Here is a 26,813-nt window from a genome sequence, read left to right as displayed (position 1 = left end):
CTTTGGAGAAGGAGAAGGAAAATGCCCTGGTGGTAGCTTCATGAAACAAAGAATCTGGAGAGAAAGCTAGAAGAGTCACCCTGTTCCGCATATGCCTTTCCAGTTGAGAGAGAAACCCTGAACATCATCGGCTTTCTTGAACTAAGGTATCTTTCCCTGGATGCCTTAGATTGAACATTTCTATAGGCTTGCTTTAATTTGGGTATTTTCATGGCCTTAGAACAATAAACTTGCAACTTATTAAATTCCCCTTTTTAAAAGCTGTTCTGTATCTGGTATATCACATTCAGGTAGCTTGCAAACTAGAACAATTAGATGTATGAATGAAGCTGATCTGGTTAGGACTAAGGTAAATCAGAGTACAGGGTAAAAGATGTTATTGTCTGTATTTTAAGACTTCAACTTCTGTGAGACCAAAGGAAGAGATATTTATTTTGTCCAAAATTTAAATTTCCTGTGACATATTATCTAATTTAACCTGTCTGGTCAGTTTATTTCAACAACCCAATTACTTGGAACCTAGACTAGGGAATAAAGTTTTGACATTCTATATAGGTTAATGTAATGCCCTGGTGCATTTCAGAGTATTTTGGATAGAAAATGAAAAAGTATTTGCAAAGTTCCTTGAGGAACTGGAGGAATAAATGTGAAACTATTACACTTCCCCCACCTGGGGAATTCCTGCTATTCTCTTAAGCTGTAGGAGCTCCCAATTTAATAAGCCAAGCCCTCAATGTTTTTTGTTTCTTGTTTTTACATTTTTATTGTGAAATATAACATATATACAAAAAAGCAGCACATTTCAAAGTACATTTTAACAAGTAGTTATAGAACAAATTTCAAAGTATGGTATGGGTTACAGTTCCTCAATTTCAGGTGTTTCCTTCTAGCTGCTCTAAGACACTGGTGACTAAAAAGAAATATCAATATAATAATTTAGCAGTCATACTCATTTGTTAAATCTTATCTTCTCTGTTACAACTACTCCTTCTCCTTTGATCCGTCTCCCAATCTTTAGGGATATCTGGGCAATAACCATTTTAACTTCTTAATGTTGAAAAGGGGTATCGACATTATGGGGTAGGGAGATGCAATTGGTTGATGCTCTGGAAGAGACTAGTAACTGTGAAGCTCTCAATCTTGAGGCTTGCCCTTAAGAAACTTATTTCTGATAATGGCAAAGCCAAGCCTATTATAATTAATTCCTAAGAATCACCCCCAGAGAACCTCTTTTGTTGCTCAGATGTGGCCTCTCTCTCTTGGCCAAACTCTGCAGATAAACTCACTAACTCCCTCCCTACATGGCCGTGCCTTCCAGGGATATAAACCTCCCTGGCAACATGGGACATGACTCCCAGGGATGAGCCTGGCCCTGGCATCATGGGATTGACAATGCTTTCTTGACTAAAAGGGGGGAAAGAAATAAAACAAAATAAACTTCCAGTGGCTAAGAGAGCCCAAAGGTCCTTCTGGAGGCTACTCTTATGCAAACTCCAACCAGATATTGCAAATCGCCACAGTATGCCAAGCCCCAATCAACAGTATTCCTGAAAACCCTAAAGAATACCCTTGGGTCTATCTAAGACTTTATAAAAGTTTTACTTATTAAGTTTATTTTTCAGAAACTTAAAGCCTCTGGATTGTTCAGATAAGCCCTGGAACCCAGAGGTTCCAGTCTCTCCAAGAACAATAACCAGTTTCACTCCTCTACCTCATAATGTCAATGCCCCTTTTCAGCATGAAGAAGTTAGACTGGTCATCACCCAGTGTTCTAGTTTGCTAGCTGCTGAAATGCAATATACCAGAAATGAAATGGCTTTAAAAAATTGGAGTTTAATAAGTTGCTAGTTTACAATTCTAAGGCCAAGAAAATGTCCCAGTTAAAACAAGTCTACAAAAGAGTCCAAATTAAAGCACCAAAAAGAGGTTACCTTCATTTAAGAAAGGCTGATGAATTTCAGGGTTTCTCTCTCAACAGGAAAGGCACATGGTGAACATTGTAGTGTCTTCTAGCTTCCTCTCCAGGCCTCTTGCTTCATGCAGTGCCCTCAGGGCCATTCTCCTTCAACTTCAAAGGTTGCTGGCTGGTGAACTCTGTAGTTCTTGGGCTCTGATGCTCTTGTCATTCTCCAGCTTTCTCCAAAATGCTTCCTCTTTTAAAGGATTCCAGTGAAGTAATCAAGACCCACCTGGAATGGGTGGAGTCACAACTCCCTCTGTTCAAAAGTTAATACCTGGTGGTTTTGGTATTTAATTGGTTATATATATATATAACGTTATAATTGGTTATATATATATAACGTTAATACCCACAATTGGGTGAGTCATATCTCCGTGGAGATAACCTAATCAATTCTTCAACCTATAGTACTGAATAGGGATTAGAAGAAACAGTTGCTCCCACAAGGTTGATTAGGCTGAAAACATGGCTTTTCTAGGGTACATAAATCCTTTCAAATGAGCACACCCAGCTATCCCTCAAGATGGAGAGAATGAGCAAATGAAAGGGGGGAGTTGTAACTGAGAAGTTAGGATTTAACAAATGAGTATGACTACTGACAGATATCTGTTCTTACTTTCTAGTGAATAAGAATAGCTAGAAGGAAATATCCGAAATTGCTGAACTATAATCCAGTTACCTTGATCTTTGGTAATGATTGTATAATTATATAGCCTTTATCTTGTGCCCTTGTGATTGTAAAAATCTAGGACTGACTCCCCCTTTATCCAGTTTTTCAGCTTTAGAGTCTTATAATCACAAAGGCAACCTCCTAATATTTGTGAGGGAACTTGCATCAGCCCAGAAGTAACCACTCACTTGTTCTTGTAATAGTTAGCTTAGTTCTAGCTTAGCTCCACTCCTTTACATTTGCCAATTGTAGCTGCTTTTATTTGTTATTGTAATGGTAATAACTGCGTCTCCCCTTGTTTGAACCCTTAAAACCCTTGAACTCTTTACACTTGGGGAGGCAAATTTTTAGGCTCCAGTCCATCTGAACTCCTGCTTCAAGCCTAGGGATAAGCCCATTCTCTCTTTGAAACCCTGGTGTCTCAGAAATTGGTCATTTCAATGTATCAGACAGAGAACTCATGACTTTTGATCAGTACCACTATCACCGGAAATCAATCAATACAAATACATCAGGGGCTGAACAATCTCAGTAGTGGGTGATACACAGTTTGCAGAATTCTGTCAAAGGGACTGAGTAGGTCATGGGCAAAAGAAAATGAGGGGGAGTTAAGAAATGGAATATCTTAAATATTAATAATTAAATCAGTCACGGTACTGTATTTTCTGCAGAAGAAAATTAACGTTTACCAATACGCTAACAAATTTATCTCCAAAGAGATTAGTGCATTGGCACAGTATTCCCATGGCAATGGAGAATTGTGGACAGCAGGTACTGAAAACACCCAGCCTTGGGGATCCAGGGTAGCCATGGTCACTCCCTTTGCCAGAGGTCCAGAAAGGACTCGCAGCATGACCCCCTGCGTGCTGTTTTTCCACTCTGTGCAGCAAACTTTAAGGAGCAAAGAAGAGTCCCCAGTGAGCAAGGGGAGCAGAGAAGAGAAATACGTTAAATATAAACTTAAAAGACAGTAAAATCAGACCCAACCCCCATTTGTATCCCAGAGATGTGGGCAAATCCCCAAAAGCAGTTAGATTAAAAAAATTGGACACATGCCACCCCTCCCCCCACCCCACCCCCAAAAAACAGAAAACACAGAAATTCAGGGGATAATTGGAAAAGTCATCAGAGAAATGCTGAATGAAAATTGAGCTCTTTAACTCAAATATCCCAGGGTTGAAACAGACCCTATATTCATCCAGGGAACAATGTCTTTTGCTTTTTAGCAGGCATGTCATTGGTCAGTGACACCAAACAGCTTTACAGAGCACACTTCTCCTTTGGGTCACTGTCTAGGCCTACAAGGAATCAAGCTGTTCTGCAAAGCCTCCTGAGCAGCGGGTACTGAGGGTTCCAGGGCCTCTCCTTCCTAAACACAATGCCAAACACCCCAAGTCTGTCATGTTACATTTTAAATTTTGAAATATGGAAGCATATTTTGAACACTCTCAAGGCATTCATTTATTAAAATGTCCTTTGCCAAGATTTCACATTAGCTAAAAATTCAATTTAGTCCTTCCATTTCTCTACTGAGGTCTTGCCTTCAACATATTACATAAAACCACCTCCAGCTATCGGCATTTCCAGTAACCACAGGGCAAGCCCCAGGGTCAGTCCCCTTACTCCCCAGGCGAACCAACTAGCTGTCAATACTGCCCTGCTACAAGGTAAGAGCTCCTAACTCATCCTTCATGGAAAAGGAGTGAAACTTCTGCAAAGTGCACTTTTTTTTTTATTAACATGGGCAGGCACTGGGAATCGAACCCGGGTCCTCTGACATGGCAGGTGAGCATTCTTGCCTGCTGAGCCACCATGGCCCACCCAAAGTGCACTTTCTTAAGAGGTACTTTTTGCTTATGAAAAGAAACCAGTGATTCCTCTAAGAATAATACAAGGGAGTATTTTGCAGTCACGCACATGATTTGGAGTGATGAATTCAGCTGCTGCTCTGCTAGCCCAGATGTCACTACTCTTCTCGACCCTTCCATGTGTCCCCTGCATCAGGGATCACAAAGCCTTCATCTGTCTCACAGAGAATGACCGCAGTCCCTGCAACAGTGTCGTTGTCCCGGCACATCAACTTAGTGTTCCTCAGCTTTCCAAAGTAGAAGTCTCTCTCTTCCAAGTCTTCAATGGCAAGTTTCAAAATGTTGACCCACTGCATCAATTCAGCTGCATCACCATCCCCATTGCCCACACCTGTTTCTTTCTTACCACACCTGGGCCAGGGTCAGGTGTGGCAGTAGTTCTCTGGGTTGAAATGGGCCTCCAAGGAGCTGCCCTGCTAGAGCCGAGAGGTTTCTTTGGTTGATTCAGCGCTGGAGCACCCAGGGAGGGAGCCACTGCCATTTCTTCACCTTGTCCAGCAGCCACAGGATCATATTCTATTCTATCATTGTTTGCATCGAAAAACTTCTTGAGCCACTGAACGAATTCAGAATTGTCCTGAAACTTTCCTTTTACTAATTTGTCTACACCCATTGTCTTAAAACCCGCTTGCGGTATTTTGAAGTTCTGGTTGTATTCATGCTCTAACTTAGTTTGGAATGTCACTTTCTTCAAGGCAGTGGTGCCAAGGAACAGCATGCCCATAAACTGACAAAAGGCAGCCCTTGGGCACAACTGTTCAATTTCTGTAACTGAACTGCAGAGACTCATTGATCCAGGCCAGCATGTCATGTCGACTTAGGTTAGCACTGGTCACTGATGTGGAGCAAATGTTCACTGCCCTCTTTGGCTCTCGATGGGACCGTGTTCACTGCCTGTGCCTGGTTATGGTCCCACCTTCATCTTGTTCAAATTGTCCATCCTCCTGCACACACTCCCATACCACCCCACGCACCACTGAAAAAGCTGCTTTATGATTCTTGAAGCTATGCTATTCAGTGTATGCAAGTACAGAATGGTTATTTTTTCCTGGTAAATTGCGGCAGGTAAGTATCCCACCATCTCAATTTGTAGAGGATTATTTAAAACTTTTTAAATTGTTTAATATAACATATATACAAAGCAAACAAAGAAAAAAGCAATAGTTTTCAAAGCACTCTTCAATAAGTAGACACAGGACAGATCCCAGAGTTTGTCATGGGCTACCATACCATCATCTCAGATTTTTTCCTTCTAGCTGCTCCAGAACATTGGAGGCTAGAAGGAATAAATATTTTTTTTCTCATCACAATCGACTTTTTTTTCTTTTTTGTGAAAAATAACATGTATACAAGAAAGCAATAAAATTCAAAGCATAGCACAATTAGTTGTAGAACAGATTTCAGAGTCTGGTATAGGTTACAGTCCCACAGTTTTAGGTTTTTACTTCTAGCTGTTCTAAGATCCTGAAGACTAAAAGAAATATCGATATAACTCAGCAATCGTACTCATTTGTTAAACCCTACCTTTTCTGTATAACTCCACCATCACTTTTGATCTTTCTCCCACTGTTTAGGGGTGTTGGAGCTATGGCCATTCTAACTTTTTCATGTTGGAAGGGGCTGTCGATAATATGGGGCAGGGAGATGGAACTAGCTGATGTTCTAGAAAGGCTGGCCCCTCTAGGTTTCAGAACTTATCTGGTCCAGGGACCCATCTGGAGGTTGTAGTTTTCTGGAAAGTTATCCTAGTGCATAGAACTTTGTAGAATCTTATATACTGCCCTAGGTGTTCTTTAGGATTGGCTGGAATGGTTTTGGTTGGGAGGATTTTATTTTTCAAGTGTGTCATCCTTCAGACATTCCAGACTTTTGTGACAGGTTATCTCGTGATCCAACTTCCTGTCGAGGCCCCCGGCTTTGTATTGCTGCTTTCCAGACTTGTGCTTTCTCGTTGTATCTGGCCTCTGGAGAGTTCCTTTTTTTTTTCTTTTTGCCAGCTAAGAGCTGCATTGAAAATAACACACACACACACGTTATTTTTTATCTAGCAATTTTAGGTGTGTTGCACCAGACGGGTTTCTCCGGACACTGAGTCCACCTTACTGTTGGAAATTAAAGTCTCTGCTAAACCCTTTACATGAACTTTTCATTTAGTATTCAAAACAATTCAATGAAATCCGACCACTGTTTTCAGAGAAAACAGACTCTGGGAGTTGGTGAGTGGATTTAGATCTCAGCTCTCACATTTCCCAGCTGGATGACCCTGAATAAGTCAACCACTCAAGGAGACTTTAAGTTCAGAGACTGTGATAGTGAGGCTTGCCCTGCAGGACTGCTGCCCAGCTTAGAATAACACAAGGAAAGCACTTGCCTGAGTACCTGGTGCAGGGTCAGTGCTCAGAAACCATCAGTGACTATTGACGTCTATGGGGAAGGGACATGTGCCCGATAAGAGGGGCTTGTCCTCTCTTCACTGGGGGGGTGTCAGCAAGGGCAGTGCAGCATCTACTCCAAGAGTTACTGAGGGACTCTGAAAAACACAAGTCCCTGCCTCCACCCCCCATACCCCAAGATTCCGATTCTAATGCCTGGCCAGGTGTGGGCACCTGTGTCACTAGGCATTCTCCATCCCAACTCCCCAGATGTTGTTAGGTTCCTTTCCTCTTCTACCACAAGATGCTAAGAAGAGGGCTAGAGCGGCCCTCCTTGGTTAGACAGCAAGCAGTTTGCATTTATTTTCATTTAACTTTTTGAATAGGTAATAAATGCATATGGTTCAAAAATCAAAATCAAAGAAATTCATTTAGAAGTCTTGCTCCAACCCCTGAACTTGTCCACTTTGCTTCCCCAGCACCCTACAAGTCACTGCTTTTATTACTTTCTCGGTGTAAATTCAAGAAAATACAAACATTTATTTTTAATTTCTACTTCCCTTTCTTACATAAAAGTTAATGTTTATATATACTGTTCATTCTGTACCATATCTTTGCTTAAAAAAATACTCTGGAGATCTTTTCATATCAGTACCTGATATGTATATATAATTTTTTACAGCTTTCCATTGTGGGGATTTACCATAGTTCATTTAACCTTGCACTGTCTACTACAGTAGCCATTAGCCACATGGACCTGATTAAATTGAAATTAAGAAAATGTTAAATTCACTTCCCCAGTTGCACTAGTCACATTTCTAATGCTCAATAGTCACACGAGACTAGTGGCTACCAGATTGGACAGGGCAGACAGAGAATATTTCCATCATCATGGAAAGTTCTACCGAACAGTACTAGTTTAGCTGATCCCTTATGGCTGGATACCAGGTTTGTTTCCAGTCTCTAGGCATTTCAGTGATGGCCCCTGGGATGCAGAAGAGCTGGGTGAGAGCTGCCCTGGGAATTCTGGGCCTTCAACCTCGGATCTCACAATCTCAGGGATTCCTGCAAGAGGAGGGCTTTGGCGTTTGGGGCGGAGACTTGCCCAAGGCCTGGAGGGAAGGGTGACCCTAATGGCTAACCCTTCTGCTCAACCCCAACCCTCTACTCCCTCCACCACACCCGCCAATTTCACTCTTGTTCTCTTTCATTCAATATTTAGCAAATACTTCTTGAGCAACTTGGTGTCAGATCCTGTGATGGAGATACAGGATAGAAAAGGGGTAATCTAATCCACTATTGGGGAGGAGTGCGAACTGGTATGACCTTTTTAGAGAGCAAGATGGTGAAATCTATCAAGGAATTTAAAGCACAATGACACAATTTTAAACTTATCTTGCAGGTCTACGCAAACAAATATACGCATGGAGATATTCCCAGTAGACAGCGTTGTTGTAGTAACAAAAAAAACTTGGAACGTCCTAAAAATCCAATAGGAGAGGAGTAGTTTTTACTATTCTAACACACCCATTCAATGGGAGACTATGCCTGGGCAGATATAGTAAGTGAAAAGAGCAAGTTGCTGAACAGGGTGGGGTATTTATGCCCAATATATTTCTGCAAAGATACAATAAAACTGTTCAGAGTGGTTGCCTATGGAGAGAATGGAGGACAGGGAGGCAGGTTGGCTGGAAAATTGGTTTTCACTGTATACGCTTTGAGTTTTTTAAAAAAACTGTGTACGTGTATTCTCCCCCCCCCCCCCTTTTTTTTTAAATGGAGGCCCCAACTGAGTAATAGCAGGGAAAGGAAGGGAAGAGATCCCTGGAGAAACTGGCTCAGCCATCTGATCCCTCAGTGTCCCCAGTGGCTGAACAATCCCTCCATCGAAAGTGACAAGGCGACAATAGTCCAGAAATGTCACTCCTGCTGTGATCCCATCTCCATCACCACTAGAGGCCTCTCCCTATTTTGGCTGTCATATCTCCTGTGCCCAGCAGGGGGAAGCACAGACCCACCAAACCGTTGGTCTCCAACCTACAGCCAGGATCCCTTCTAGGATTTCCTCCTCTGTGGACTCATGATTGCAAAGATGCTTCCTGCCAAGCAGACCAAATTTATTAGGTAATAATTGATTAAATTCTCTTCCTTTTCTTTGTAACTCACAGTTCTTATCAGCAAGAGGGAGAGAAAGAGAGAGGCAGCTTGTATAGGCTTGTACAGGCTTGCTGAGCTGATAGGTTCTACTAAGGATGCTCTAGGCAGCTCTAGGTAGTCCAATCTCTACCAGGCTTTAGGTGGGGGGTGGTTAGCAATGGCCCGAGGACCCCCAGGGATTGCAGGTGCAGGCTGGCTCTCCACTCAGATTTTCCACTGCCCCTACTCCCACCGGTCTTATTCCCCCCTAGAGAAGTAATTCTGGGCAAAAAGAAACACGGACACCTGGCGTCACAGGCTGACTTGTGACAGCCACTCTCCCAAATGTGTATCTAGAGTCTGTCCCTTGCTGGTGTGAGCACCCAAGGATAGGGACTCCTCTCCCTGCCACTGGATCCTCAGAATCAAGAACAGTGCTTGGTACACAGTTGATGCTAAGTAAAGATTTGTTGTTGATTTGAGACAGGCATTAACTGGATCAGTGGCTAAAATTGTTTGGAAAAAAAAAAATAGAGGTGCCATCAGCTAACCCAGAACCAGGCTCTGGTCTGTCCCAGGCTGGAGGTGATGGCAGTGGATAAGGTACAGGTGGGCTTCCCAGCATGTCCAAGGAGCACCCTGCTTTGACTCCCCTTGGAGGTCCCTGGCTAGGACATGAAATAAGTGAGCACATCTCTTAGCCACCTGAAGACCTGGTGACCTTAGCAGATGAAAGGGTTAAATCAGGTCAGCTCAGAGGAAATTACTGGCTCATCCCAAGGCCTTCCTCAAGATTAGCTAGTCACTTTCCAGTTTCTGCGTAAATTCTTGTTAGTGGTCCTGAAAAATTTGGGGGTGGGGGGGGTGGAAGGAGGAGGAGGCTATAAGGGGCCCCTGGCCTGGCCCAGAGAAAATCTGGGGCTAATTCAGTGAACCCTCCCTCTTCCATGCCCTGCTGGTCCAGGGAGGGGCCGATGCCCACAAATGAAAGGGGAATGAGAGGACCAAGTAGAAGAGAAGGACCTCAAATTTAGATTGGAGATTGCATCCCAGCCCTGGGGTTCTAGCTCCCTCCCATATTCTCTCACCTCTCTAGTCCACCCTGGGGAGGACGGCAGGGCAGTAGCTCCAAGGTGGTATAGAAAGAGCCCTGGGTTTTGTAAGTAGACAGACAGGAGGCCCATTAACTGTGTGCCCTTGACTCACTTAGCAGCCCTAAGCCTCAGTTTCCCTATTTCTAAAATGAGAATATCAAAACCCACCTTCCCCGGTTATTGTCAGGATGAATGACAGATGAGCGCTGGCAATGCTTCTGTAATTGGTAAAGACATCAGAGATTGTTATTCTCCAAGGTGAGAGGCACCCTAGGGTCTCTGGAGGTGACAGCGTTAAGGAAATGTTTTTCCTTCTCTGCGGCGCCCCCTCCTGCCCCTGCCCGGCGGTTGGCTCTAATCCTCCCTTCCCAGCCCCCGCGCTTCTCCTTGGGACCGCCTTGGTGGTCCCCGGCTTTTCACAGCCTGCCCTTTTCCATGGGCGCCTTCATCCTAAAAGCCTTGGAGATGCCGATGCAGGCGCAAGGTTGTTCGAGGGTGGGACAGGTGACAGGGGTCTCCGCTCGTCTGGGTTGGCGCCCCACTGCCCCCACCCCCACCCGCCTTCCCCACGTTTGGGGGTTCTCATTTGCAGATGGCTCCCTCTGGTCCTCAGCTCATCTCAGGGCTAAACAGATGAGAAGAGAAACAAGGGGTGGGGGACCTGAAAGGGGGTTCTCACATTTTCTGTCGGGGGCCCAAAAGGGGGATACAGACCCTGCGCCCCAACGCCGCACCACCGAGTGTCTCCGAGCCGTGCTCGCCGTTGCTGACAATCCTCGACCGGGAGGTGGGCGCCCCGCCCCGCGCCGGGGTCCCCGGGCCGCGAACCCCTTCCCCGAGACCCCGTCAATTCCCAGGCTCGGAGCCGGCACCGGCGTGCGGTTCTAGGACCCGGAGGCGCCGCCGAGCGCGCCGCCGCCTCTCGCCTCGCCCTCGCCGCCTCGCGTTCCCGCAGGTGAAGCTGCGCCCGCCGCCCCCTCTGCGGCAGGTGAAGCGCGGCGGCGGCCCCCTCCCCGACGCGCCATGGCTGCCGCGGACCCCCGGCCGGCACCCGGCGGCCGCCCCCTCCCTCCAGCCCGCCCCCCATGGGGCTGGGCGCGTAGCGGCGGCGACGGCGAAATGCGGTTTGTGCGCCCGAGGAGCGGCAGCAGAAGTTCGAAAATCGCCGAGGGGGGAGCCCGCGCCGCAGCTTCCTGCCCCCGGCCCAGCCCTCTGGCCCCCGCGGCCTGCAGCCTGACTTCCTCCCCCCACCCTGCAGTCCGCCGCCCGGCTCCCTCGGACGGGGCCGCCCCGATGGGACGCCGCGCCCCGGCCCTGGCGCGACGCTAAGCCCAGCGCTCGCCGTCGCCAAGCCCCCCGCCGCCGCCGCCGCCGCCGCCAGCCGCTGCCCCCTCACCCCCAGGCTGGAAGCTCCGGCCCCCGACCCCGGAAAGCTGGATTTCCGAGGCTGGAGGCGCCTGGCCGACTGGGTGGGGACCACCATGGGCAACGCGGCCGGCAGCGCCGAGCAGCCCGCGGGCCCCGCCACGCCGCCCCCCAAGCAGCCCGCGGCCCCCAAGCAGCCGATGCCGGCCGCCGGAGAGCTGGAGGAGAGGTTCACCCGCGTCCTGGTGAGTGCGGCCCCGGCTGGCCGGGCGCGGGCGGAACTCCGCGCGCGTCGCGTCCCGGGGGGGGGGGGGCTCAGGTGCAGCTCGGCGATCTTGGGGTGGGAGTGACAGTGGCTTCTTTTAGAGTGACTTAGCACTCTCCCAAATAAACTTTCTTCTGCATCCGCCCAGGCTCCCTCCCCAGGCCGACGTGCTCTCCCTCCCGACTCCCCCACTCCCCCCAGCGCTCCTGGGTCTAAAGGTCTTAAACAAAAATGGCCTGTGAGGAAGTTGGGAGCGGAGGACGCAAGGGGGTCCCAGGGCGCCCCTTTCCCCGCTGCACGCAGGCCCATCCACCGGCTGCAGACCTGGAACATCCGCCGGTTTGTGTGCTGGAGTCAAAGACGGAAGGGGTTACATTTTCACCTCCTGGGAGCGGAGATGGAGTCGACGTGTTTGGGTCCTGATTTGTTCGGGTGTCTGTGCTGCTGGAAGTTGGGTTGTTGGATCGTGGAGAGGGGTGTCTGATTTTCTCACAGTCCCCAGCCCCTATATCAGAGAGAGGTTGCCTGTGGGTCCTTATCCTGGACATCCTCTCCCACCCTTCAGAGGGAATAAGGTAAGGAAGGGCTGGGGTCAGAGCGGGCTTGTCGCTCTGCCTTAGGGTGGAGCAAAAGTCCTGAAGCCTTCCCCCAGTCGCTTGCTGGGGACTATGCCGCTGGGAAGGGTGCCCTCCGCTCAGGCTGTGCCCTGGAGTGGTCAGGATGTGTTTGGTACAGCCGGGGCTCCAGGTCAGAATCAGGGGTTCCCATGAGGGAGGTGGGAGACAGCAGTGTGGAGGGGCAAGGGCCACTCCTTCTCGCTTCTCCCTCCCTATCTCAGCCCTGTTCCTAGCTCCCTGCTCTAATTGCCTGGTGGCCTGTCTGCTGTCAGCCTTCCCTGCTGGACACTAAGTGACAAGTGAATAGGCGTACTTTTCCCAGAGGCGCTTCCCAGTCTGGGCAGGCTGGCCCTGCAGGTCTGAGGGTGGGTCAGGAGAGCAGGCAGGAGGCATGGCCAGTGCTCAGGGTGTCTCCACTCCACCTCCTTGACATCATTTCCCCTCCCCAGGCTGGTCATTAGTCACACTTGCCAGACCCTCTGCATGTCCCCAGAAGGAAGCCTCCTAATAGTTGCTGAAAATCCTGGCTTCTGCCCCCTCCCAGGAGAAAGTAGATGGAGTCTTGGAGGAGCTGGTTGAGATAGGGAGGGGTGGGCCAGGGACTCTGAGAGACACCTAGTACCAGGCTCGCCCCCGACTGCCCCATTTCTCCACCTGCCCCCACTCCCCCTCCCCAGACCCAGATGGGTCTATGGGATGTGGGGGGTGGGGTGGGGAAGGATGGGGGAGAACTAGGAGACACAGTCCCTGGGGGCCATCTGGGAAGCCGGGACTCCTACCAGCCTGACTGGGGGGACATAGGCTTGTCTTTCCCCTCAAGGACTTATCTCTGGCTGCTGGGGGTGGGGGGAGGCCCCAGTCTGCTCTGTTATGTACCCTAATGGGGAGCAGCTGGGTGAATAATTCAGACCCGTGGAAAACCCAGAAGTCAACTGAGGAGTGAGGTTTTTGATGCCCAGGTTGGACTTGATGCCCTGCTTGGGTTTGTTGTTGTAACTGATTGGCCAAGTCTGACCCTAGATGCCATGGAGAGTCTTGAAGTATCAGGGAGTGGAGGGTGGAGGCCCCCAAATGAGTCTTAGAGGGTGTCCTTGTGGGTAAAGGGTGATGGCTGGATCGAAATTGAGGGCAGCTGCCCCTCCTGGGGCTCGTTTCCCACCCCAGCCCCCAGAACCCCCAGCCTGTGGGCGCTGCACCCTCTTCCTGTAGGGGGACCAGCCTGTCCCTCGTCCTGTTGTGAGCAGGGCGTACTCAAGGACACTTGGTTGGGAAATGATCTCTTCTCACTTCCTACCAGCAGGGCCGTCGCCCGACTGCCCATGGCTAAGGATTTAGCTAAACACGCAGGCCTGGTAGCGGGGATTGCAGAGTGGGCCTCCATCTGACTACTCCTTCAGCGGCCAGGGTGGAGACCTGTCCTTAGGGTCTGGGGTGGGGGGTGGGGTGGAGAAGAGCCTTAGATTGCCAAGTACTCTGGACTCAGCCTTGATGGGAGAAGCCCAGCCCACCCCGGTGGCTCTGGTCAGATGGTCCCAGGGACCCTCTTCACTCAAGCTCTGCCCTTTTGCCCCTGCTTGGGAGTAGGGTCCTGAAATCCATACCCCCTCCTCCTCTCCTGGCTCTGGGACTCCTTCCCCTCCTATGGGTGAGGGGTGCTGGACAGGGGATGCAGGGAACCCGCACTGTCTTCCCCCAACCAGTCTTTCACCCATGCAGGGGTGGGTGGTGAGGGGCCATCATTGCAAGAAGACTGTGTGAGAGAGGGGTGCCCCTGCTTAAAATAGGGGTGGGGAGAAGGAGCAGGTTGAGCCAGGGTTTCCGCTGCTGCCTTAGCAACAGTGGAGGAGCGACAACGGCCGCCCAGCCCCAGGGGCCCTGCTGTGCTGGTGGGGGAGCCAGCCACACCCCCCCTCCCTTTCCCTCTCCTCTGCCCGTGCCGGAGGCTGAGTGCTGGGATGGTAAGGCACTCTTTCCAGGCTTGCCCGACAGCTGGTGTAGGACAGGGAGGAGACTGTAACCTTGGGGTGGAAGGTTTTGAAACCACCTGTCAGGGTAAAGGGATCCAGGGAAGGCGGAGGAATTGCAGTAGTGAGGCTGAGAGTGATGCTGGCAACCAAGAAAGGGCTGAACCATTTGGAAGGGGAATTTGCCTGATGGGGACCCAGCATCCTGGGGTGCTTGTCAGTGTGTACCCGGAGGTATAGGTGCTCGGCCAGGCTACGTGGGGAGGTCAGAGCAGCCCCATGCATGGGCTGAGCCCTGGAAGTGCTGCTTCCACTGGCGCCCCTCCCCTCTGAGGCTGGTGATGAAGAGCAGGCATTGAGGTCTCCATTCTGCTGGCCTGCAACTGAGGCCCTGCCTCCTTGCCAGCTCTTTTTTGGAATGGGGCACATAAGGTTTGGGGGCATGTGGCTGTGGAGTAGCTCAGGCCCTGCTTCTCGCATCTCTGGCTGTCTCACATGGAAGGTCCCAAAGACACTGTAGCCACATGGTCTGATGCTGGTCTGGGTCGAGGCCCTGGGGTAAGACTCCCAGCAGGCAGGACAGGTACATGCTGATCCTGGAAACCCAAGGATTTGGTAGGTGTGGTTCACAGTGACCAATGGGGCCAGAAGGCAGAAAGCTGGTGAGATGGGCAGGGGCAGGTGGGGCTGCTCTTGGCTGGGAACATGGGCCCTGGAAGGTGGCCCAGGCTGCCCCGCCTCTGAGAGGGGCAGGGGTGACTAAGGGGAAAATTCAGGGTAGCTTCCTGGGCTTTGTGCTCATCAAGTTTTGTTTTTGCTACTCTGTGACCCTGGGCAAATTACTTAACCTCTCTGAGCTTCAGTTTTCCTTAGGTATAAAAAGAGAATAATAATGGTATACTCCAGCTTCCTTGGATTGTGGAGGGGAGTCAGTGAACATATGAAATTAGAGTACTTTGCACAGTGCCTGGCACACAGTAAGTGCTCAATAAGTGCTGTCTACTGTGAGGAAGAGATTACAGTGGAGCTGAGCCCTCCTTCCCATTTGGGTCTCTTAGAAGTGAAGGAGCCCAGATCCCACCTCTCCTCTCCCCCCAACTCCATTACCAAGACCACCTGGGTTGCAGTGCACCCCTGAGGAGTGCCCCCTCTCGGCCGTCACCTGCCAGGCTGCCCTCCCTGCCACCACCCGTGTCAGCAGCAATGAGGCCTAGACCAAAAGCTGCCTGGTAGCCGGAAACCACGAGAGGGAGGGCCTACCTCTCCTGGAGGGTGGGGCCGCCCCGTGGTGCTAACGGTAGCACTGTGTGTATGGGGAGGGGGTGGGGAGGCCTCCACTTCCCCCTGAGGTCGGGGGTGGGGGGGTGGGGGGTGTTCCCCAGTGAGTAAGTGTCGGTGTGGGCAACAACAGGAAGCGTAGGGTGCTGGGTGGCAGGAAGTGGGGCAGGCTGTTCCTGGTTCTTCAGATGCTGGCTGGGGCCAGGCTGTCTGCAAAGACCCCTGGGGGCCAGGACCCGCCCTTCTCATGGCTGCAACTCCCTCATGCTCCTCTTCCCAAGGAATCTGAGTCTTCCTACCAGCTTATCAACTAGGTCACCTTGAGCAGGCGCCTGATTTGCTCTGAGCCTCAGTTTCCCATCTGTAAAATGGGTATTCCGGAGTTTCCACTTTGTAGACTTACTGACGAAGCTTAAATGAGTTAATGGATGCGAAGCACTTAGAGTGGCACCTCGAGCAGAGAAAGTGCTATGGGCAAGCCTGTGGTTATGGCTATGATTACTCTCCTGACAGCTGCATTAGAAGGGCAGAGTCTGCTTTCCTGGCTCCCATCCTGCTGGCCCTCATCCCTCCACTGGGACCCTTGGACCCCGAGAGGAGAAGCTGCTAGCTTTTGGGGGACCTCGGCACCTGATTCTAGGGCTGGGTCACCCCACAGTCCTCCTCTAAGACTATAAGGGTCCCAGAAAATCTATATAATTTATTTTTTTTGTTAACGTGGGCAGACACTGGAAATCGAACCCGGGTCTCTGGCATGGCGGGCGAGCATTCTGCCACTAAGATATTATCGCCCGCCCTATATCATAATTTTTTTTTCCTGTACCATAATTTTTTAAAGTGTATGAAATTGATTGTTTTTGGAGAGGTGCTGAGAGCTCCAAAACCAAGGTTGAGGCCATATAGAGGCGGGTAGGGGAAGATACTGGGGACGTTGGGGCTGGAGGACAGGTGGACTTCGGGGCCCATCTGGCCAAGGAACCCCTGCAGGGTTGGTCTTAATCCGGGGGAGGTTCCCAGGTTGAGGGGCAGACCAGGGCTTGAAGGGTTGGGGCCCCTGGGGAGAGGGTGGGCTGGTGGGTTGGGAGGCAGAGTCAGCACAATTGAAAGTGAAACTGGAGGGCGTGGCTGTGTCCAGATGCAGCCCCTTCAGTCTCCTGGAATATGGCCCCTGACGTCAGCACTGGGGGGTGGGGGTGGGGCGGTGTGCAGTGGGATGAGCCTGCCAGGGCCGGGCTTGGCTGAGTGGAGAGTGGAACCCACTTTGCCACCCAGGGAGGTAGGGCCAGGGAGGGAGGAGAACAGATCCCACACATTCTAATAGAAAGATGTGAAGAATCAGCTCCTTTTCTTGGCCACACCCTAACCAATGAATCCTACCTCCCTCTGCTGACCCAAAGCACAAGGCACTGAAGTTCCTTCAGGCCTGTGGGGCCACTCTGGGAACCAGTCCAGGAAAGGTGGATGAGGGGTCAGTTAATTTTTTGGCCAAGCCTTGGAGACAGGTTGGATTTACCTGGATGTTTACACAAACTTCTCACTGCACCATCCCTCAGCTTGGGGTCTCCCCTGGACCCCCTCCCACCTGTGAAATGCCTTCTGCCCAGGGCTAGGCCACTGCAGAGTATTATTACAGCAAAACTCAGGTCCTCACTGAGTGTCCTCAGCAGCTCTGTGAGGCAGAGGGAATGTGCCCATTTTATGGAGGAGGAAGTGGAGGCTCAAGAAGCAGACACAGTAGGGCTTGGTGGGCCCAGAGCGTGGGCCACCTGAATCCATCTCTGATTCCTCAACATCACAGCCCTCCCCCGCCAACTCCCTGCCACACAGGTGACAGGTGTGCCCCCACACCTGGCCAGTCTGCCCTTCTCAGTCTCATTCCAGCACTGTCAGCCAACCTCCTCCTTGTCTCACCCCATGGTGCTGCCCCCTTGCTGAGGGCCATGGTGGGGGGTCCTGTTTTCTAGGATGGCCTTGCCCTATCCAGAGCGAGTGGGATCTGCTCGTCCCGCCCCTGCTCCCCAGGGTGCCCAGCTCCTTGGTGGGCACAGCTGAGGAGCAGCTGCTAATTAGTGCTCAGTGCTGTCAGAGCTATTTCTGATTTCCGAGCCTAAATTTAGCCCGTCTGGCAGGCTGGTGTGTGCGTCCGGGGGGCCTGCAGAGGCCCAGGTGGGGAAGGGGCAAAGGGGTCCGCCACTGCCTGTGCTGCCCGGGTTGGACAGGGGTGCCAGGTGCCGGCGGAGCTGGAGGGAACCAGGCCGTCCCTTGCCGGCAATCACCTTGGGATTGCCCTGGGTTGGGGAGTAGACCAGGGTGATGGGTCAGAGTCGGCTCTGGGCTTGACGCTTGGCTCTCCTCTTGTTGGCTGTGTGACCTTGGGCACACTAACCCAATCTGTGCCTGTACCTGTAAGGTGGGGACAACAACGGTGCCTAATGATGGTTGCGATTGAGGCGGCCTGCGGGGAGGGTGGTCATGATGTTGATGCTAAGTTAGGCCCCTGGAAGTGCCCTCCAGGTGTGCAGGGCCACTCTGGGAGCAAGTCTGGTTGCTGGGGTGGGTGAGGGTCTGAAAAGACCCCTGAGAGAGGGGTCAGGTGGCCCCGCTGAGGCCAGGCTCAGCCCTTGCCATCCCAGCCCCTCCTTCCCCCTGGCCTTGCCACCTTTTCTCCCTCCTCCCTGCTTCCTGCTTCCCCTGCAGCCTTGCTCCCCTACCTTGGGCCCACCTTGGGTCTCTGTGGGGTGGGGATCATCAGAAAGGGTCAGGGGGGAGAGACGGATGGAGAGTGACCCCCAACAGCCCTCTCTGGCAAAAAGTAGACCCCTCCCCACAACTCCAAGACCCCATCCTGGGCAGCCCCTCACCCCGGAGCGCAGGGCTGGAGCGTCCTGGCGGTTAGCGGACTGCAGGAGGCACTCCCCGCGGCAGCAGTGGTTTCCTCGTCCAGCTCACTTTCGCAATGAGGGAGAAGAGCTGGCGGGATCCCTGCCCCCCCACCGGCCTGTGGGCGGCCAGGGCATGGGCAGTTTCACCTCTCCACTGAGGCCCCGCCGGAAGGCTCAGGCAGTAGGGCCAAAGGCACCGGCTTCCTGTTGTCTGGGGCTGGCCTGGGGCAGTGATTTTTGGGGTGAGGTCTAGCCAGGGCCCCAGAACTAGGCCCAGCACCCCAGAGAGGAAGCTGGCTGAGAGGCCTGGGGTGGGTGTGGCCCCTTCTCTGCCCCAGCTGTGGCCTCTTCTCGGAGCCAAGTGGCAGATGACGTGTCGTCTGAGCCATCAGAGTTGGCGAGCAGGGCCTCCACCATTCTGGGCTGGGGTCCCTGGGGGCTCCCACGTCCCCGCGCAGGCCCTGGCTAAACTCGGAGCTCCTTGAGGGCAAGAATTATCTTTTGGGGCCTGGCACATAGTAGGCTCTCGATAAGCCAGGGGGTCACTGCAGGCCATGTCTTTTGAGTCTATCTGGGAGAGACCACTCCTGGGGGTCCAGGGAGCCCCTAGTGCTGGGGATACCTGGCTAAGGAACCTTGGACTGGGTCCTCGGCCTGCCCGTGCAGGGGAGGTTTGGCAGAGACACTGCTTTCTCCCCACGTGTGGCCGGGGGAGGGATCTAGGTAGAGCTCACTGACCTTTCTTAGCTTTTGAGGGGAGTCCCCGCCTGGGCCACTAGCACCCCAGATCCAGCAAGCTGGCTGTCCTCTGTAGTTCCTGTGGCGGAGTGACCGTCCCACCAAACCCCTCCTTGTTCTGCAGTCAGTGATGCCTGGAACTCCTGGCCTGGCTGACATGTCTCACCCCAGCCCCCTCTGCCTGTCCCCTTCTCCTTCTTCCCAAAGTGTTCAGGCGGGAGGGGTGGGGAGGGCCTGGGAGGAGGTGGGAGGGGTGGGGAGGGCCTGGGAGAACGTCTCTGCCCTCCCGGCCGGGAGGTTTGCTGGTGTTCGTGAAGCTCTGGCGCCCTGGGCCGGGGCAGGGCACTGGCCAAGGGTGGCCACACCTGGGTCTGGCTGGAGGTGGCTCCCCATTATCTTCCCGCCCCAAAGGGAAGAAATGATCATGGGGAAGAGGGGGGGATCGAGGCTGCGGGGAAGGAGGAAGCAGGGAGAGAAGGCGCCCTAATCAAGGGGGGGACGCTGGAGCCCAGAGCCGTGGGAGGTCCTCAGGGAGTTAGACCGACACCCCGCACGTGGTGGGGAGCAGCTTGGGGGTGGGAGGTGGGTGCTATGACAGCACAGGCCGTGAGTCACTCGGATTCCAACCCCGGGGTCACTTCCTATCTTTTGGGCCTAGGGAAAGTTACTACCTCTCTGAGTCCCATTTTCTCACTGGATGATCCTATTTATCCCCAGGGAAGAGGCTGACAAGAGTCCATGTGCACCCCGCACCGCCGAGGGAGCTGGGCCCTCCGTGGGTTCCCACAAATGCCTGTCACCCCAAACTCATGCTGGGGCCCCAGGCTCAGGGGTCTTTCCTTTGTCTTCCCGCTCCCCCTACCCCCAGAACTGCATGAACTTGCCTCCAGACAAGGTCCAGCTGCTGAGCCAGTATGACAACGAGAAGAAGTGGGAGCTCATCTGTGACCAGGTAGGCTGCCTCTTACCTCCCACCGTCGGGATGTCCCCCCACCATCTGGGGCTGAGAGAAAGGGCACTGCCACATTGCCCATGGGACCAGGAGGCCAGTGCAGCATCTTGGTGGGTGGGGGATGATGCGTGCTTCTAGAGCATCTGCAGGACCCTGGAGTCCCTCTCTCCCAGATCCAGGGCCTTCCCAGAGACCCCGAGAGTCACAGTTGGGCTGGGCAGGTCTGGCAGGGGCTGGATCTGGGGCGCTGGCCACCGCATCTGAGGCTCGTCCCCATCCTCCTTGCTAAGCGTCCTGGAACGACCCCCTTTGACCCTCCAGCTCAGGCCTGGGGAAGAGCAGGGTCAGTCCTGAGGTTGGCTGTCTTTGTCTGACCCCATGGGAGTGGGGAAGGAGGGCACAGTAATCCCTGTTCTCTTTTTTTTCCTGGGCCATCCAGTTCCCAAGCGACGAGTGGCGGTACAGGGATGAGAACTCTGCCACTTCCATGGCTTACTCGGCTCCCCCTGCGTGGCAGGGAGGACCCTGCTCCCATGGGACAGGCTGGGGCCTGGCTGCCGCAGTGATTCAGGGAGGGAACTGGAGCTGCCTTTATGGCTGTGCAGGCTGTTGGGGGGGGTGTGTGTGCTGGGGCGCAGGGAACCTCCACTGGGACCCAGGGCTCGCCTTCCCTCCCGCTAATGGAATGGGATGGGATGAGCCAGCTGGGCGGGTGGGGGCTGGCATGGAAATAGGCTGGGGAGCCAACTTCAGAAGCTTTGGGGGCTGCGGTAGAGGTCCCTGTTGTAGGGGCATGGCCCAGCATCCCAGCCCTGGGAGGCTCCAAGGTCTGGGTGCAGTAGGAGGTTGGAAGGCAGGGGTTAGGGTGGGAAGGACAGGATGCCCTCTGAGTGGGGGTCTCTGATGTGGCCCCTGCCTCTTTGTGTGAGGGGCTGCCCGTGCTGGGCTGGGTTCAGCGGGGGAGGAGCTGCTCTGTGAACACACCGGTCCCTACCGGCACAGGAACCCCGGGGAGCGGGGGACGCAGTCCTGGGAAAGCCTGGGGCTGTGGAGGTCGGCAGGCCCTCAGCATCCCCGCCCTACAGGTCCCTCCAGAGCCCCCAGATCTGGGCTAGGAAGTCGTCCAGGGAGGCAGGGGCTGGGAGAAGGGTGTACCTAGAGACTGGTCCATGGACCTAGAGGTCCATGGCGAGACTGACCCCTCCACCCCCCAGGGCGGTACCGGGGCTACAGCACATGAGGCTGGAGTGAGAGGGAAGGTTTGGCCTGGGATTGGAGGACTTAAAGTGGCTTGGTAGATTGTTTGAGTTTTTCCCTGGTATTGCAAAGAGGTCTTCCGGTAGCCTGGGACCTCAGGTCAGAGCTGAGAATGGGACACTGGGACGAGAGCTGGTCATTTACCCTGGCAAGTTCCCTGTACCCCCCATCCTGTCTCCCCAGGAACGATTTCAAGTGAAGAATCCCCCCGCTGCCTACATCCACAAGCTGAAGAGCTACCTGGATACCAGTGGGGTCAGCCGCAAGGTGACAGCTGATTGGATGTCCAACCTGGGGGTACAGGTCTCCCCTTTTTACTCTGCTCCTCTCCTGCACCTCCCAAGCTCTGGCAGCTGTAGTAACTGTATAAATGTGTACACTTTTCTCTGGGCTCGTGTGGGTAGGTGTTGAGTGTGTGTGTGTGTTTGCAGTGGCTGGGAGTGCCCCTAGTGTGCACTTTTACAGGTTCTTCTGTGTATCCTGTGCCTGTATCATGTGTACATATGTACACCCTGTGCATCAGGCAGGGCTGTGTGTGTGCACTGTGTGTGTACCTTGTATCCATGTAAATGTGTGTGCATGCGTGTCCCCTCGCCTCCATGTCTGGGTGTGTCCAGGTGTGATGTGTATACTCTGTATGTCCTTGTATGGATGGATGCGTGTTTGTGTGTCTACCCTGTGTCTGTGTGTTCCCAGGGTACCCTTTATAGCTGTGTATGTGCATGTACGCGGGAGGTCTGTGTGCATCCTGTGTCTCTGTGGCTGTTTGGGTATCCTCCGTGTGTATTCCCAGGATGTCCATGTATGGATATGTCTACCCATGGCATGGTGCATGGGTGTATGTACCATGTGTGTGTTCCCCGGGGTATCCATGTGTGCATATGTGTATGCGCCCTTTGGGTCCATGCGTGACTGCCTGTGGGTAAGCCCTGTGTGTCCACACAGTGTGTATATGTGTGTGTATGTATATTCTGTGTGCCCATAGATGGATGTGTGTATGTGTGTGCACCTGTGCATACATGCACGGGTGTGTGTGTATGAGTGTGCACAGCCTGTGTTTCTGTGCATGGATGTGTGGTGTGCACCCTGGGTGTCCTTTATGGGCAAATGTGTTTAGCCTGGGAGTGCTTGTTCCACTCGGCAGGTGTGTGGAGGTGGTGGGGGAGGCTGAGCGTGAAAGGCCACGCGTGCCAGGGTGGGGGTGGGAGTGGGGGTGGGTGCTGCCGGCTGCCGCCTCAGGGCTTGGCAGGCCTTTGGGAGGCCTGGGCTCCACCCACTATACCCCCCTGTTCTTCGTCCCCAGTTTAAGAGGCGAGTTCAGGAGTCCACGCAGGTGCTGCGGGAGCTTGAGATCTCCCTGCGGACAAACCATATTGGGTGAGTGAGGGGCTTGGGTCCTCCTCTCTGAGACCCCGGGAGACCTTCGCCCCCTCCCTGACGCATTCCCAGCACCTTGGGGGTAGGTGTCTGGCCCCCTTGCCTCCTCTCCTGACCATCATCAGCACCCGGGGGCAGTGGCTGGGCCATGGTGCCCGACACCCCTAGCATCCCTGGGCCTTCTGAGGCTGGAGCTTGTTGGTGTCTCCTGGGGGAAGGGCATCCCAGAGGCCTTTGCTGTGCTGTGCAGTGCCCACTCTGGGCAGGACCCCCTTCTTGGCCAGGCCTCAGGGAGCCCCGTGTCGCGCAGGTGGGTGCAGGAGTTCCTCAACGAGGAGAACCGTGGCCTGGATGTGCTCCTTGAGTACCTGGCCTTTGCCCAGTGCTCTGTCACGTAAGCAGCCCCCCCCCCCCCCCCAGCCTCCACATTTCCTGAGCCTTGTTCGCTCCTCTGGGCAGCCCCAGGTCACACAGCCTGAGCCCACCCTGGCGCCCCGTGCTTGGCCCCGAGTGATGGTCCTTCCCGAAGGCCTGCTCTGGACAGGGAGGGTCACAGCCCTGGCGTGGCCTGCTGGGTCCTGGGGGACATCCCATCGGCTTACAGTTCTGCTCCACGTGCCCTCTCCCCCTGTAGGCCCAGCACAGTGGCAAGAACACAGCCCCCTCCCCGCCCCAGCCTCTCCTGTGCATGTCTCTCTCTCTTCCCAGTTTCCCCCACCCCTCTCTTAAGTGCCCCCTGCAGTGGTGTCCCCCAGCCCCCTTGCATCGTCCCTGCAGGTATGACATGGACAGCACAGACAATGGGGCCCCGGCCTCGGAGAAGAGCAAGCCTCTGGAGCAGTCAGTGGAAGACCTCAGCAGGGGCTCCCCCTCGTCTGTCCTGCCACAGCCCAGGAGTCGCCACCTGACCGTCAAGTATGTGGGTCGCATGGTGGGGTCCCGGAGAGTGGAGAATTCAGCCCCACACCCCACAGACAGCCAGTGCCACTCAGGGCCATCCGGTGGCGGGAGGGGGAGCCCCTCTCCTTGGGTCAGACACTAGGAGCAGGGTTAGGGTCACACAGTGGGCTTGGGGTGGGGGCATGTTAGGGGTGGGCCCCTAGAGGCTGGGGTACGCATGGGTCTGGGATAAGGAGGGGGTTATGGGTGGGTAGGGGTGGATGGGGCCCCTTGTACTATCTAACCCCCTGTTTTCTCCCATATGGCCTCCAGGTGCCCCCCTTCTCCCCGGTACGTAGCTGCCTGGGGGCAGGTGCATGCTTCGCCAGCTCCCTGGGTTGGGGGGAAAGGGGGGGTTGAGTGAGGCGTCTGGCTGAGCCCCTCGTGTTCAGCTGCTGTGAACAGGTCACCTCTACCTGAACCCAGGCATCCTGCTCGGGGGTGAGGAAGGGGGAAGGAGACAGCCCTGGAGCATGGTGTGGGCCCCCAGCTTCCTCCCTTCCCGCTTGGGTCCGAGGGGCCAGGGTCACGTTAAGCCCCAAGCTCTTACCATGTGTGTGCTCATTTGTTGACCCATTCATCCAGCGTCCATCCTTTTAGGACTTGCTAAGTGTCAGGCACAGGGCAGGTGCTCAGGCACCCGAGTGCCCTTAAGGAGCCCACAGTCCAGGGGGACAATTCAGTGTGACGCCTGTCTCAGGGGTGACTGGGAGCTCCGAGAAGGGAGGTCACCACTACCCCAGGCATCGGGAAGGCTGCCCCGAAGCAGTGACGCTGAGACCATGTGTCACAGCGGAATGGAGGCTTTAGAGGCTGGGACGGGGTTGGGAGGACCAGCGTGGCAGGAAGATGGGAGGATTCGGCTGAGGGGCGGCAGGGCCTCCCTGTATGTGACAGAATTGTCGAAAGGCCCTGACACATGGAAGTCATGACTGTCTGTTCTGTAACAACACAGCACACGTTTTGGGGCACATAACAATGGCACATGATTACGGAGCATTTACCATGTGCTAATCACTGTTCTAAGCATTTAAATAACTTGACTCATCTCATAGTCCCAAAAACTCTATCAAGAAGGTACTGTGATCACCATTCCTGTTTTCTACATGAGGAAACTGAGTCACAGGGAGCTTAAGTCAGTGCCTAGTGAGTGATGGGGCCGAGCTGGAACCAGGGCATCTCAAGATGGAAGAGCCGCCCAAGTGGCCGTGAGCGCCACCTTGTGGAGAGCCTTTCCACGGCTGTGCCTGTCTTTTCTTTCTATGGGTTTCGCCCAACCCCCACCGCAGCAACACAGCAACTCTTTTTAATACCACGTCACCCTTAAGGGGCTTAGCTTCCCTTCCCCTTTTTGTCTCCCGCCCCCAGCATGCCAGGTCCCAGGTGTCAGGACCGAGGAGACCTGCCATCTCTCAGCGGGCCTTTTCTGTTGGGTGGATAGGAAGATGTGTCCCCTTTTTCTCCAAGAGTCATCTGAGTGGCTGGGGAAACAGGAAGCGGGGCGCAGGACTCTGACGTCTCTGCCTCCCTCCATCCAGGCTGACCCCTGCCCACAGCAGGAAGGCCTTGAGGAACTCCCGCATCGTCAGCCAGAAGGACGACGTCCATGTCTGCATCATGTGCTTGCGCGCCATCATGAACTACCAGGTGGGCGCCCGGGCCGGAGGCTTCCCAGGACGCTGGTGTTCTGAGACCACCTGGCCCCCACTGGGGAGCCCCACGGATCTGGGCTGTTGGCTCAGTGTCTTCAGGCTGATGAGTCTTCGCGAGAAGCCCAGATTTCTGCAGCCTCCTTGTCAGGCTTTTTTTTGGCACCCCCGCCCGTGGCCCGTGGCGTGGCTATGTCTCCAGTGGGGACTTAGAACACAAAGCCAGACAGCTAAGGGAGAGCAGCCTAGGGGTTTTTGGTTTGGAGGAGTGATTGGAGGCCAGGCTCTCCCTCACTTAGCCTGCCTTTGAGGAATCAGTGTCTGAGGTGTTAAGTTCTAATATTGGCTTTTAAAAAATCAAAGATATATTTGAAGAGAAGAACAGGGCCAGGGATTAGCTGTAGCAGAAGAGGTTGTGGTTGGATGTAAAGAAGATCTTTCTAAGCTTGAGGGCACTTAGAGTGGTGTGGCGTCAACTGTGCTGATGGTGATGGGCAGAAGGGTGCTGGCAGTTCTGGAGGTCTGCCTGGAGGAGCTGACCTCTCCTCTCTCCCCAGTCTGGTTTCAGCCTCGTCATGAACCACCCAGCCTGTGTCAATGAAATTGCTCTAAGCCTCAATAACAAGAACCCCAGGTGAGGTTCTTTTGCCTCCTTTCTCTACCTCTAGACTCTTTTCCTACTTAAGACTCCCTTGCTTGCTCTGTCCCGCAATTCTCAGGACTGCCCAGGCTCATTGCACCCTCACCATCAGCTCCTCTGTCCTCCCCTGAGCTAGGCTCACCCCTGCCCTTTGCTGAGGGACTCACCATCAGAACCTCTGTCCTGCCCAGCCCTGTGCCCACCTTGGCTGCAGGGTCTGCCTGTTCTCTGCCTGGAGAGAATGACCTGTTCCATCTCTCTCAGAACCAAGGCTCTGGTGCTGGAGCTGTTGGCGGCTGTGTGCCTGGTGCGGGGTGGACACGATATCATCCTTGCGGCCTTTGACAACTTCAAGGAGGTACTGGAAACTTCCCACTCCACCAGCCGCCCCCCCCCCCCCCAAAAACAAAATGTACTCCCCACTGTAGTGTTGTTTGAAACTCTGCTGCTGGTACTGGTGGCCTCCGTTGGGGGTGGCTGGGGACATCAGGTGAGCACAGGGTGGGGACAGTCCAGGCTGGGGAAGTTCTGAAGGGAAGAGAAGGGTACTGGGGCTGCAGGGACAACTGCAGGCACCTCTAAATCTTGGACCCTCAGCCTTGCCAGGCCCAAACTGGACTTGATCCAGACCTCCTGGGTTGCTGATTCTGGTTAATAGGCTCACAAGAAGTAAATGTGTGAGAATGTGATGCATAAGGCAGGATACATTCATTCATTTAATGAATATTTCTTGAAGGTCTATTATATGTCAGGCACAGAAGAAGGTCCTTGGGATACATCCATGGACAAA

General features: G+C 53.6%; 1 protein-coding gene and 1 pseudogene across 10 annotated transcripts in view; one reads left to right on the top strand and one right to left on the bottom strand.

The window, feature by feature from the left end:
• Positions 1-4,525: 4,525 nt before the first annotated feature.
• LOC143685606 (microtubule-associated protein RP/EB family member 1 pseudogene) lies at positions 4,526-5,438 on the bottom strand (annotated as a pseudogene).
• Positions 5,439-11,566: 6,128 nt separating this feature from the next.
• FMNL1 (formin like 1) overlaps positions 11,567-26,813 on the top strand; it is a 24,169-nt gene continuing 8,922 nt past the window's right edge. For 3 of the 10 annotated variants that reach the window (XM_077164079.1, XM_077164077.1, XM_077164080.1), the window contains exons 1-9: positions 11,567-11,710; positions 20,078-20,161; positions 21,602-21,715; positions 22,722-22,795; positions 23,106-23,189; positions 23,573-23,710; positions 25,273-25,381; positions 25,941-26,017; positions 26,288-26,381. In XM_077164079.1, the coding sequence (XP_077020194.1) occupies positions 11,582-11,710; positions 20,078-20,161; positions 21,602-21,715; positions 22,722-22,795; positions 23,106-23,189; positions 23,573-23,710; positions 25,273-25,381; positions 25,941-26,017; positions 26,288-26,381 (903 nt within the window). In that variant the 5' untranslated portion in view covers positions 11,567-11,581. Of the gene's footprint in view, positions 11,711-19,488; positions 20,162-21,601; positions 21,722-22,721; positions 22,796-23,105; positions 23,190-23,572; positions 23,711-24,007; positions 24,026-25,272; positions 25,382-25,940; positions 26,018-26,287; positions 26,382-26,813 lie in introns of those variants that run through there. The other 7 variants (XM_077164076.1, XM_077164071.1, XM_077164078.1 and 4 more) reach the window with 6 other exon arrangements.

The sequence above is a fragment of the Tamandua tetradactyla genome, chromosome 6 (genome assembly GCF_023851605.1).
Source record: "Tamandua tetradactyla isolate mTamTet1 chromosome 6, mTamTet1.pri, whole genome shotgun sequence".
Taxonomy (NCBI): Eukaryota; Metazoa; Chordata; class Mammalia; order Pilosa; family Myrmecophagidae; genus Tamandua; species Tamandua tetradactyla.
Note: the sequence above shows the minus strand (reverse complement) of the source record. Positions and strands in the feature narration are given on the sequence as shown.